Here is a 14,466-nt window from a genome sequence, read left to right as displayed (position 1 = left end):
CAACCTAGAGTTTTGCAGGAAGCGGATGAGAAACTGCAGCTTGCTTTTAAACTGCTTGGTGTTGCAAACGTCCTTGGAGTGGTCCAGGGAAGGAGACGTCCGGATTTCGACAAGGATAGCCTGTATCTGAACCTTCTAAGAAAAGTTTTTGAAAATAGACAAGGCAAGTGTGGTGGAGGTGGGATTATCAGGATGGTGATGGGAGTAATTTCATGACCTCTAATTTGACTGAGATTTGACTGTTCAGGCACTTCCAAAGGAAGTTACAGGATTATGCTGCTGTCTAAGAGGGAGAGCTGAGGTTTTTCAACATATCAAAGGGTAATAATCTGAAATCTGCTTCATCTTTCTATGGGACGTGAAAGAGGCATCTGTAAAGCAGATATAGAGGAAGTATATAAAGTAGGAAATGTGAAGGAAGAGTGATTATGATACACAGATAAAAGTATGTTGAGGTCTGTGCATGTCACTTTCCTGATGATTTTGTTGTGAAAAACAGCAAATGCAATTCTGTTAGCAAGCTTAATTATCAGTATAACTTTTTTTCTGTGGGAGGGCAGCAAATTATTTTTCTGATTACTTAGCTATACAGACTCACCACAAAAACTGAAGAATTCCACCTAAAATGGTGCTGCTCTAACCAGTTAACTGCCTCTTGCCAAAATGTTTCAAAAGGAAGAGAAACAAAGCAATATTACACAAGGTTGTTCAAGTTCTGATGCAATCTGGAGTTAAACCAAACTGATGACCTAATAGGTGAACAATTTTGGAAAGGAGCATTAGACAGGTCTACTCATGTTTGAGCAGCATCTTCCCTGAGTTTTTCAAGTTGACATTGTGCACATAAAGGATGTAGTGAAAATTCTGGACATTTTTGTGATTAATGCAATGCCATATATTCATGGTGACTTGGACACTCACATTGCTTGCTTTCTATAATCAAAATGAAGTTAAAATAATAGCACAGCCAGCATGCAAAACCGTTTCTATTGCTGTACTCTTGAACAAAGTGCTAGACATTTTCAAAAATAAGTTGAGGAAATTTTCTGCCTTTGCAGTGATTCTGTGAACCACGTGAAAAAGCTTTGAGAACTTGAAAAATGATTAGCCAGCTTTTAATGTCTTTTCTCTCTGAGGTCCATGCTAGTTACTTGATGACATTTTTTTGGATGCAACATAATTGAAGATTTTTGAACCAGAAACCTCATATCTGTCTCAAAGATTTCTGAATTACATAAAGCATTTTTCAAGCAAGTATTCATTCCTCCATCACTAGTGTTTTAGACCATGACTTGATCAGTGAACAGTTTTCTTCGCATCAAGCTGAGCCAGTTGCCAAAAATGGCTCACTTTTGGTCATTGGAATTCACTGACGTTAGTGGCAGCACTACTTAAATTTCTTCAACAGTGTGTGGGCGCAGGGATCAACAGACAGGTGTAAAAGATCAAAGAATTTTGGGAATAGTGTAATTATTTGCTTAACACATTTGCACCTGAGTTTCCTCGATCTTTTACACTGAGTATTTGCTTTACACTTCAATTGTGCAAATATACAGGAAATTCCACCTCATTATTTTAACATTTTAGACAAATATGCTGCAAAGTCTACAACTCCTTGTAATTTCAAGTGCTGCTGTTAGTACAGATTTTTTTGGTTCAGTATCGATAACACTTTTTAAATCCTTCAGAATTTTTCTTAACCAGGAATGACTCAAGTTTGGCAAAAATAAATGCTAAAAATGGCAAAATATAGAAATCAAAACTCTCAATTATAACCTTAATTGCTCTTCATGTGTATATGCTAATAGCCAATTTTAGATTTGCTTAAATTTGAAATATTCCGTGAGTAGGAGGAAAAGGTCTCTGTCTCTGAAGTTGAGAAGTAAAAACAGATGCCACTGCATATTAACCACATAGGTAATGTAAAAAGCATGTTAAAACTGTTGCTGTCTCCTGTTTTTATATCCAGTGAAGATGGATGTTCTCTATCAATTTATTAGTTCATTTTAATTGGCTGTGAATCATTTTTCCAGCTAAAAATCATAAAACTGGCAACATCCCTTCAGCAGCGGCGCACTGTGGCTGCAGTGTGTACCATCCACAGAATGCACTGCAGCAACTCGCCAAGGCTTCTTCGACAGCACCTCCCAAACCTGTGACCTCTACCACCTAGAAGGACAAGAGCAGCAGGCACATGGGAACAACACCACCTGCACGTTCCCCTCCAAGTTACACACCATCCCGACATGGAAATATATCGCCGTTCCTTCATCGTGGCTGGGTCAAAATCCTGGAACTCCCTACCTAACCACTGTGGGAGAACCTTCACCACACGGACTGCAGCGGTTCAAGAAGGCGGCTCACCACCACCTTCTCGAGGGCAATTAGCGATGGGCAATAAATGCCGGCCTCACCAGCGACGCCCACATCCCATGAAAGAATAATAAAAAAAAATCATTGAAATTCCTATGAGAGGGTTTTACTGTGAAAATTTAAGTTGGTCTAATTTTTTTAAATGTTGTGAAAGTGTGGGAATTATTTGACTCAGTGGCAACTATTAATAGTTTTCAATGCATGTGTGCATGTTGGTGTGGAGGGTAAATACAATTCTTTACTCCAGTCCAAGCCACAGGATAAAATGTATTCCACATTTGTTTTAATGCCAAACCATTGGCTTTATGTAAAAATTAAACAACACAATTGCAAAATATTTGACACAATACTTTTAGTTTTCATCAAAAGATAATGTTTTTTTTAAAAAAAGTAGGTCACCCTGTACATCTGGATAGTAAAATGTCTGTGTGCCATACCAAATTAGGTCAATGTGCTAAACAGTTCTACATACCACACAAATGGACCATATTAAAGAGGCACACTGTCAATCCCAACAGAGAGGATCTGCTGTAAAAACTGTGCATCACTTTTGACAATGACTTGCAATGCAGTACCTATTGATTGAAAATATAATTGTGATATCATGTTGCAGTGTTGGGTCAGCAAAAGGTTTGCCGAACATTGTCAAATAGAGACTGGCAACTGAGGTATATTCTCCCCATTTGCTAATGTTAATGGAAAAAGTCAGCATGAGTATAAAGCAAGGAAACCCATTTTAAAAAGTCAAACTGATTTTTTTTTGCAAATAGTGACAACAGACGAGTTGCTTTTGGGATTGTTATAGTCTATTGGATTTCTGATGCTATTTACAAAATTGTTTGTCTGTGGTCCTTGTATGGGCATTTTTTGTGCAGAAGGCAAATTTCTTGAACTATTAGTGTATTACGGCATAAGGACTCAGACCAGTACCTATAGATTGTGATATGCTGCAGGCCACGCGTTGTCTAACGGCAAAAGAATTCTGTGCATGATTGCTCACAGCCATTTCATTTTTAATGTTAAACTAACAGGAATGTGAGCTCTCTCCTAACATGAAAACATTAAAACTGGACTCCTAGGAATTTCTTAAACTTGGTTTTGCTGCTGGTGCTTCCTCGAGATGGCCTTGTAGGTCTTGTCGTTAGTGAACCTGACCTGACTCCCATGTTGTGGTTCGGCTTTTTCATCAGTAGTGGAAGGGTGCAGTCATATTACAGATAATCATTCTGAATCAACAGACCCAAGTTGTGCGTCTCATTATACCTTGCACTGCATTTACTGTGCGTGCATGTTGGTACGCATGTACAGAGCTCTGCTCCTGGGGCATTTAATTTTTAATGATAGTCGACAGCTTTGCCTGATTTCTCATAACTTATTTTTCCAAATTTTTTAATGTTTACATAAAGTCACAAGGCAATCCAATTATCTGCCTGACATTTGTGTCTTTTTACTGGCTGGTTGTGGTACACTGGGTGTCAACTACAAGCCACCTCTGAACTAGAGGTGGTTTAATATTGCTTGACTTAGTATATGTAGGATTCACAGCACTGACCTGACTCTCAGGTTATGCTGACACTTTTCTATCACCGTCGACGCAATAGCACTTCGTATTGGCACAATTCTCATGAGATTAATGCCATTTATGTTGCATGTTGCTTGTTCCTGGGAGTATATGGTAACATTGATGTGTATTTTTGGACATTTCATTCAAAGGGATGTGAGATGAGAATTAAATGTTATATTTAGAAATCCCTGTGTACATAGTATTTATAGTTGATCAATTTAGGACAACTTTGAAACATTTATACTGTTTACTGTTAAAGATCATTTAAACAACAGATTGCCATTTGCAGTTATGAGTATAATCTGGACTATAAAACTGTATTAAAATAAAACTGTACATCGCAGTATGTGCAAATGAAGAGACTGTTATGGAAAAGGAACTTGTGGCATACTGTCCCTTTCGTCTTTTTCTTTGTCTCACATAATCTGCCCTGCTCTTGTACATAAATACCCATTCTATGTTCTCTCAATTCCTGTTGACATTTAGTGTTCCAGTGATCTGTATAGACAAAAAATGTTTCAAACATCGGTTACCTGGCCATGGAGCCAGTGGATTATAAAGAGTTCATAGATTTCTCCATTTCGACAATTGAGACCATCCGTGCTGCTGCCTCTATCAACCACTTGGGTTCCTCATTCTTCCCCCCCGCTTCCCCTATTTTTCCCCCATTCCCTCTCTTATTCAGTTTGACATGACTCATTTCCTGACCCTTTAATCTGATCCACTCTACTGCACTGCTGATCACTTAATGCCTGCTGGCCCCAGTGCTCACTGACATTGTTTTGGGGCTTCCTTTCTTCTGGCATTATCTTTCTCCTTTTCAAAGCCAGTGTCATCACTCATCCTCTCAAAAAAAAACACACACACACATCCTTGACCTATCTATCCTCTCCAACTACAGGTATATTTTCAACCTCCTTTTCCTGTCCAAGGTATTCAAATGTGCTGTCGCCTCCCAACTCCATTGCAATATCTCAAAATACCTATTCAAAATCAATCGTCTACCTGTTCCTCTTACTCGTCTGTATGCGGTCTCAGTAACCTTATTCAGTGGCAGAGTTCCAAGCTGATGACTCTGTCTCTCCACTACCTCTGCTGTCAGACTGTCTGACATTGTCATGGATTAATAACAATGTTTTCCAGTTGAGAAGATCGAACTAATACTTTTTGGCATGCTCCATAAACTCTGCTCCCTTATCGCTGACTCCGTTCCACTGGCAGAACCAGACCATACAAAACTCCTGAATTCTGTTTGACCCATAGCTGAGCTTCAAATCCCACGTTCTATTTACTGTCAAAACTACTTATTGTTAAAAATTCAATCTCAGGATATGATTATCACTGGCAAGGCTGGCATTGATTGCCCATCCCTAGTTACTCTTGTATAATTGATTGCTTTGCTAGGCCAGTTCAAAGTGCAGGTAAGAGTCAACCACGTTGGTGTGGAATTGGAGTCATTATATAGACTACACCATTTAATGGTACCAACTTTTTATTTCCTTTTACCTGAATTCAAATTCTTAAAGTAGGATTCGAACTCATGTTCTCTGGATTACTAGTCCAGTAACATAACCACTACGCCACTGTTCCTTATTTCTGCCTCCGAAGCATTGCCCACCTCCACCCCTACCTCAGCTGCTTTGCTGCTGAAACCTTTTGCCTTGAATTTGTCACCCCTAGAGAACTATCTGATGGACTATCGGAATACATAGGCATCGGATCAGGTCGAGACTCTGACATGATCCCAGTCTGGTCAACATTGCAAAGCAATCCTTGCCAATATACGGGGCCTGGTGCCCTGGTTGGGCGAACTGTCTCAGGCTAGCTGAGAAACAGATTGACAGCCATATTCAAATCATACCCATCAGCCAACATTCCTGGGTATGTCCTGTCTCACTGGTGGGATAGACCTACCTGATGAGGGCTCACAGCCTTTTATAGTGGGGTAGGTGTGGCTCTGGGAGTCCTCAACATTGACTCTGACTTAAATCCATGACACTTCATGTGATCCAAACAAGGCAAGGAAACCTGATTGGTCACTTGGAGGGTGGGGTGGAGCAGTGGGTGACTGTCAATATTTCTCCATGTTGAACACCACTTGGAGGAGGTATTGAGGGAAGCAAAGACAATAGGTAGAGGACATCAATGTCCACCACCGAGAATGGCTTGTTAGTACCACCACTGACAAGCTGGCAGAGTCCCAAAGGAGATAGCTGCCAGAGTGAACCCATGTCAGGCAGTGAGGGAACCAATCCAAGGGAATAACCTGCTTGACCTTGACATCTTCACCCTACCTGTTGCTTACACGTCTGCCTACTGTAGTGCTGGTCGGAGTGATCGCTGCACAGTACTTATGAAGACAAAGTCTCATCTTTTTAGTGAGGACATCCTTCATTGTCTAGTGTGGTATTACCAGCATCCTAAATCCAAAACTGGATATCTATGAAGCACCGTGGGTCATCAGCAACAGAATTATATGCCACCATAATTTGTAACCTGGTCCTGAACATCCCCCACATCTCCATCAATCCAGATCAATCAATCCTGATTCAATGGGGAGTGTAGAAGGTCATGCCAGGAGCAGCACCATGCAAATGAGCACACCAACCTAATGAAGCTGCAGCAGAGGGCAACCTGCATGTTAAACACCAAAAGCATTAGGATATAGACAGAGCTAAGTGGTCCCAGAACCAAGTGATCAGAGTAAGGCTGTAGCCCTGTCACATTCTGTCAAGAAAACTCCTCAGTGGCAGGAGTCATAACTGGCACACGGGAAGGTGATTGTGGTTGTCAGAGGCCAATCATCAAAGCCTTAGGATATCACTGCTAGAGTTCCTCAGGCCATGTCCTTGGCACAACTATCTTTAACTGCTTCATCAATGACTGTCACTTCATAAGGGCAGAAGTGGGGTTGTTTGCTAATGATTCTTCAGTGTTCAGCTCCATTCAAACCTTCTTCAATAATGGTGTAGGACATCCCAGCCAGCAGCAGGATGTGGACTGACAAATGACAGGTAACATTCATGCTACTTAAGTTCCAGGCAATAACATCAACAACAATTAAATCCCAACTACCTCCAACTGGAAAAGGCCCAACAAGCTCTCCTGCACCTTCAATGGCACTGCCATTGCAGAGTCCCCTACTATTAAGTTTCTGGGGGCTCACCATTGATCAGAAGTTTAACTGGACCAACCATATCAAAACTTTGGCTATAGTAGCAGGGCAGAGGGGGAGCACTGGGTAACCTTTTGACCTCTCGATGCCTCTCCCACCATCAACAAGGCTCAAGTCAGGAGTGTGATGGCATACTCATCTGACTGGGTACAGCTACAACAAAATTCTAGAAACTCAACACCATCCAGGACAAAGCAGTTCTCATGATTTGCACCCTAGTCACTGAATACAATATCCCCAAACCACCAGTGCACTGTAACTGCAGTATGAGCTATCTGCAGGATACACTGCAGCAACTCTCCAAGCTTACTTTAGCAGTACCCCCTCCAGCCCTGTGACCTCTACCATCAAGAAGGGCAAGAGCAGCCACATCATGGGAGCACCTTCACCTGCAAGCTCCCCTCCAAGTCCCGCACCATCCTTACTTGGATTTATACTGTCATTTATTCATCATTGGGTCAAAAATCATAGAATTCCATACTAACATATCATGGGATCACCATCACCATAAAGACTGCAGCAGTTTAAGGATTAGGCCCATCACCACCACCTTGGGGCAATTCGGGGAGGGGGGAGCAATAAATTTGGCCTTGTCAGTGTTGTCCACATCCTGAGAAATTAAGAAAGACACCTCATATTTCCCAATGGCCTCAATGTCCTACCCTCCAAAAGCTCCAACTTGCCAAAACCTTAGCTGCCTGTTTCCTAACCTGCATTCAGTTATGCTCATCACCCCACTGTTGTGACTTACATTGGCTTATTTCCCCCAGCATATCAAATGTAAAATCTTTGTCATTAAGTCCCTCTATGGTCTCCATTTGGTCACTTATCCTAATTGCTCTATAAATGGCTTGCTGTCTGTTTCTCTGCCTTTTTCCATTGTGAAATACCTGAAGGGACTAAATAAAAGCAACTTATAATTGTAGATGTAGTAGTAGTAGTAGTATGAGTGTTAATATTAACAATTGGTTTAATTATCAGCTTGCTTAGTTTTGTATGTCATTTTGTCCATTTCTCAGTTCTGCCCTTTGACCTGAGAGTGGTTTTAATATTTTCTGTGCTGTTCAATCAAGACAGATGCTGGTGTTTGTGGCCAGATTCAAATTCTGCAAATCCTATTGGGCCTCTTTAGCAACCAATGGTGTTTCCATAGTAATGCTAAATTGCACAGCATCTTGAAAAGCTTGACCTATTTTGAACAGGTCTTGTTATAAACATTTCATATAATGGCAAGTGATTATGAAAGCATGGATAGTGTTTGGTTCATGCTCAATTTTTCACTAGTCAATTTTGTGTGGATAACAAAGACTTTGTTTTGGTCAACATGGATCTTCACATGAATTATAATCTTAGAAAGGTCCTCTTTGCCTCTCGGTGGAGTGCATTCCACAGCTGACAGTGAACCACAATGAAACCTCAAAGTCTGTCTTTAATATAGTGTCCAGTGAATGAATGCCTTCTTAAAAGGAGGATTTGGCTTGAAGACAACAGTAGTTAATGTTGCATTCCACACTACCATAATAGCATAGCCCATCCAAAATATAAATTTTTGAGGCCTCTGCAATTTCCTCCCTCATCTTTCATAGGATTCTAGGATGTATCCCTTCAGGCCCTGACTTGTGTTGGTGGTTAACCTTGCTAAACAATCTACCTTTTGGATACTTTTGCTTTTATACATAATTAGTTTTAGAACAATCATAGCTAGTATATTCGGTGCAGTGGATTAGTTCAGCTGGTTTGGACTTGTGCTCCCTGCCTTCTGGACTTTACAATTTGAGTCATTTCAGTATTGTCCTATAACAAAGTTCTGTTGTAGAAATTGGGCAATTCAGAAATAAAAATGGGATTGAACTATTTTAAATGGCTTATTCAGTAATGAATTCTAAAGAGTTCTGATGGAGGCAAGAGTCAAAATGCTTAAAAAGATCCTCTTAAAACTCAAAAGACTTGTTATTAATGGGCCAAGATGCTTTACAAATGACATCTGCATATGTGAAATGTAATTTTTCACTAACTTGAATTCTGAGTGAAATGGTTTATAATTGTGTCACTGTTCATTTTTTTCAGATCTCTCAAAGAACAGATTTATTGAAATTCCACAAGAAGTTTGTTTGTTTGCACCATTGGAGACATTACATTTATATCACAATTGCATCAAATGCATTCCAGAAACTGTTGTTAATCTGCAAATGTTAACATTCTTAAATATTAGGTAAGTGCTCAACTGTGTTAATCATGAGCTATTCTAAAGGGTCTAGAATTTACCTCAAGCACTAATCAGATTAACCTAGGATATTAAGCAATCTTCTTTTCATATACAGCACGAGTAAATCAACGTTAATAACGGGGAGGTTGACCCCACGAAGACAGGATGTGTGCGTGTCCTTTAAGACTGCTGTAAACCTTATTTCTAAGGCATTGGCTCTTTTCATTTTAATGTAGCGCTGACTGTGAAGGTAATGGCCTAACAAAGACCAGCTTTAGATTTTGGACCTTAACTATGCATTTGTTTTTAGAAGACAAAGTCCTTTAAAGGGATTTTTCTCATGTAAAAGGCATGTGTGTTTAGATCAGCTTTTACCAATGACGGCAGACAGGGCTTCAGTTTAATGTATCATTCAAAGGATAGCGCCTCTGACATGCAGCATTCCCTCAGTATTACACTGTGCTGCTAGCCTAAATTGAGCTCAAGTGCTGGAGTAGGGTTTGAACTTAAACCTTTTAACTCAGTCTCTTCATTGGCACGCCAAGTAAATTTGAAGCATAGAAGGACATTGATCCACAGTAGTAACCCCTGCAATAGTAGTTCGAACTGTTTGATTAATGAACAAAATCTTTTGTCAGGGCATACTCTGGATGAGGATATTTAATCATTATATGCATTGGTTAGAATTTTTTTCATTTAAAGGGCTTCACAACTCCTTGCTGTCGTGAGGTCAATATAGTCACCATTTAGGGGGCATTACCTCCCATTCCTAGAGGATTTCCTGAACACACTTTCACTACAGCTGCAGTTAATGCCTTCAGCTTATGCTTTGGCATAGCACCGGTTTGTGCAGGGCATACTCATGCGATGCCCTGCTTAGCTGTGTGTTTGTGGTTGCATTACAAGCTTTATAAGCGTTCTTTCACGTGAAAGTGTTTCCCGGTGACCAGGTGGAGGGTCTTTTGGATCTTGAACGTCATCAGATGAATCTTTGGGTTATTGCATGGATAATGCCAAAGGGATTGATTGGCCAGAGATTTTCTACAAGACTTGGGAAGCTCAGCCTCAGCAGTCCTTTTGAGACTTTGGGAATGGCCAGTGAAGTTCCTTTCAGGGAATCAAACATTTCAATTCAAGGCCAGTCAATAGAATAGAAGCTAAATGTCCACCTCACCTATTGGTAGTTCCTCACTTACCAATACTGATCTCCCCACCATTCCTCCCTCCCCCCTCACCCAGGCCTTTGGTAGGAGATTACTTACAGGGATTTTCAGCTCAGTGGGAGAAGCATTGTGACTAATGGGGTCAGGGAAACCGTAAAGCCTTTGTCAGCTTGGCTCAATTGGTCGCGCTCTCTTCCGAGACAGAATGTTGTCGGTTCAAGCCCCTCTCTGAACGTGAGAGTATAATCAAGGCTGACACTTTACTGCATTACTGAAAGAATGCTGTACTGTGGGCAGTGATGTCTTTTGGATGAAACGTTAAACTGAGGCATCATTTGTTTGCTCAGGAGGACATAATAATGCCACAGGATATTTTGAGAGAAGAGCAGGGAATTCTGTACGTCCTGACCAATACTTCTGCTTCAAACAACGCCACCAAAAATGAATTATCGGGTCATTCCTTTGTTTGTTGTTTCCGCAACCTTGCTGTGCGAAAATTGGCTGCCGTATTTGCCAACATAATGTTGACTGCACTTTAGAAGTAATCCATTGATTGTATCCTGAGAATGTGAAATGGCATATTTCAGCAGTTTTGCTGCAATAGAACTTTTCTCTTTATATTAAATCTATAAAAATGACCAATCCTTGAATTGTGCATCTGTGAAATATCTTTTTAAATGTAGAAATGTTACTGCAGTAAATACTTCAGTGGTTATTGGGAATTTACTTGTAATATACATGTCTTTGTACGATAGTTAAGTTAAGCATAGATTTATTCAGAAATTTGAAGTTGCCATGCTTTTAGTGGAGCTTTTCTTTTTGGCAATGTCCAACTGAGCAAAACCTCTGGTAAAACAATATCCACAATAAGCTGGTCCCTGATAATGTCCTTTTTGTATTTAAAGATACTGTTATCACTGCTTGGCTTGGCTTTGAATTCTGTTTTCTTTTTTTTTAGTCGAAATCTTCTATCAACATTGCCAAAATACCTGTTTAATCTTCCACTTAAAGTTCTAGTTGTAAGCAACAATAAGTTAGTTTCCCTTCCAGAAGAAATTGGAAAGCTTAAAGACTTAATGGAATTGGTAGGTCCAGATTTGCTTGCCTGCATCAATGCTGTAGATTAATTCAGTAATGCTACATTTATTCTTTTAGTGACCAGGCCTTTAAAGAGGAGATGAGTTGGATACAATCTAGGTACATTCCCATGAGGAGGAAAGGTAGGGAACCAAAGCCAGAGCTTCTTGGACAGGGAAAGAGATAGTGAGTAAGATGAAGCAGAAAAAGGGGGCGTATGATAGATGTCAAGTTGATATAATACAAGTGAGAACCAGGCTGAATATAGGAAGTTCAGAGGGGAAGTGAAAAAAGAAATGAGGGACAGAGATATTATGAGAAGAGACTGGCAACTAACTTAAGAGGGAATCCAAAAGTTTTCTACAGGCATATAAGTAGTAAACAGATAGCAAGAGGTGGGGTGGGGCTGATTAGGGACCTAAAAGGAGATCTACACATGGATGCAGAGGACATGGCTGAGGTACTAAATGAGTACTTTGCATCTGACTTTACCAAGGAAGCAGATGGTGCCAAAGTCACAGTAAAAGAAGAGGTAGTTGAGATACTGGATGGGCTAAAAATTGATAGAGGAGGTACTAGAGAGGCTGGCTGTACTTAAAGTAGATAAATCACCTGGCCCAGGTTTTTTTTTTATTCGTTCATGGGATGTGGACGTCACTGGTGAGGCCAGCATTTATTGCCCATCCCTAATTGCCCTCGAGTAGGTGGTGGTGAAGGTTCTCCCACAGTGCTGTTAGGTAGGGAGCTCCAGGATTTTGACCCAGCCACGATGAAGGAACGGCGATATATTTCCATGTCGGGATGGTGTGTGACTTGGAGGGCAACATGCAGGTGGTGGTGTTCCCATGTGCCTGCTGCCCTTGCCCTTCTAGGTGATAGAGGTCGTGGGTTTGGGAGGTGCTGTCGAAGAAGCCTTGGCAAGTTGCTGCAGTGCATCCTGTGGATGGTACACACTGCAGCCACAGTGCGCCGGTGGTGAAGGGAGTGAATGTTTAGGATGGTGGATGGGGTGCCAATCAAGCGGGCTGCTTTGTGCTGGATGGTGTCGAGCTTCTTGAGTGTTGTTGGAGCTGCACTCATCCAAGCAAGTGGAGAGTATTCCATCACACTCCTGACTTGTGCCTTGTAGATGGTGGAAAGGCTTTGGGGAGTCAGGAGGTGAGTTCCCTGAGAGGTGAGGTGAGATGCATCCTAAGTTTGTGAGGGAAGTAAGGGTGGAGGTACTGGCCATAATCTTCAAATCGTCCTTAGGTACAGGGGTGGTGCCAGAGCACTGGAAAATTGCAAATGTTACACCCTTGTTCAGAAAAGGGTATAAGGATAAACTCAGCAACTACAGGCCAGTCAGTTTAACCTCATTGGTGGGGAAGCTTTTAGAAACGATAATCCGGGACAAAATTAAGTCACTTGGACAAGTGTGGATTAATAAAAGAAAGCCGGCATGGATTTGTTAAAGACAAATCGTGTTTAACTAACTTGATTGAGTTTTTTGATGAGGTAACAGAGAGGGTTGATGTGTATATGGACTTCCAAAAGGCGTTTGCTAAAGTGCCACATAATTGGCTTCAATTTTGCCGACAAGCCTATGGAATAAAAGGGGCAGTGGCAGCATGGATATGAAATTGGCTAAGTGACAGGAAACAGAGTAGTGGTGAATGGTTGGTTGTTTTTCGGACTGCAGGAAGGTATACAATGGTGTTCCCCAGGGGTCGATACTAGGACCACTGCTTTTCTTGATATATATTAATGGCTTGGACTTGGGTGTACAGGGCACAATTTCAAAATTTGCAGATGACACAACTTGGAAGTGTAGTAAACAGTGTGGAGGATAGTGATAGACTTCAAGAGGACACATACAGGCTGGTAGAATGGGCGGACACGTGGCAGATGAAATTTAATGCAGAGAAGTGCGAAGTAATACATTTTGGTAGGAAGAAGGCAATATAAGAGAGGCAATATAAACTAAAGGGTACAATTCTAAAGGGGGTGCAGGAATAGAGACCTGGGGGCATATGTGCACAGGTCGTTGAAGATGGCAGGGTGGGTTGAGAAAGCGGTTAAAAAAGCATACACGATCCTGGCCTTCATAAATAGAGGCATAGATTACAAAAGCAAGGAAGTCACGATGACCCTTTATAAAACACTGGTTCGGCCACAACCGGAGTATTGTGTCCCATTCTGGGCACTGCACTTTAGAAAAGATGTGAAGCCCTTGGAGAGGGTGCACAAAAGATTTACTAGAATGGTTCCAGGGATGAAGGACTTCAGTTATGTGCATAGACTGCAGAAACTGGGTTGCTCTCCTTTTAGAGCAGAGAAGGTTGAGAAGAGATTTGATAGAGGTGCTCAAAATCATGAGGGGTCTAGACAGAGTAGATGGAGAGAAACTGTTCCCATTGGCGGAAGGGTCGAGAACCAGAGGACGCAGATTTAAGGTGATTGGCAAAAGAACCAAAGGCGACGTGAGGAAAAACTTTTTTAAGCAACAAATGTTTATGATCTGGAATGCACTGCCTGAAAAGGTGGTGGAGGCAGATTCAATCGTGGCATTCTAAAGGGAATTGGATAAGTACTTGAAAGGAAAAAGTTTGCAGGGCTACGGGGAAAGAGCGGAGGAGTGGGACTAGCTGAATTGCTCTTGCAGAGAGCCGACACGGGCTTGAAGGGTCATATGGCCTCCTGTGCTGTAACCATTCTATGATTCTAGTAGACGTCTATACATTTTTAAATGCAAGCATTAATCAGATGGACCATAACTGGCATTTTAATTTTGGTGATCACTTGTGTTTTAGAATTTTAATCCAAGCTTCTCAAGTGTTTGATGTTTATGATTCTATGCACATCGAAGGAAGTCATTACACACAATCATGCCTGTGCCACTGCTAACTTCACACTGGAACCATGTACT

General features: G+C 41.2%; 1 protein-coding gene across 1 annotated transcript in view; it reads left to right on the top strand.

The window, feature by feature from the left end:
* lrch2 (leucine-rich repeats and calponin homology (CH) domain containing 2) overlaps window positions 1-14,466 on the top strand; it is a 144,893-nt gene that overhangs the window by 50,159 nt on the left and 80,268 nt on the right. The window contains exons 2-3 of the mRNA XM_067996862.1: window positions 9,180-9,324; window positions 11,440-11,566. Coding sequence (XP_067852963.1) covers window positions 9,180-9,324; window positions 11,440-11,566 — 272 coding nt within the window. The remainder of the gene's footprint in view (window positions 1-9,179; window positions 9,325-11,439; window positions 11,567-14,466) is intronic.

This window comes from Heptranchias perlo, chromosome 15 (genome assembly GCF_035084215.1).
Source record: "Heptranchias perlo isolate sHepPer1 chromosome 15, sHepPer1.hap1, whole genome shotgun sequence".
Lineage (NCBI taxonomy): Eukaryota > Metazoa > Chordata > Chondrichthyes > Hexanchiformes > Hexanchidae > Heptranchias > Heptranchias perlo.
The sequence above is the reverse complement of the archived record's forward strand: the minus strand, read 5'-3'. Positions and strand labels throughout refer to the sequence as shown.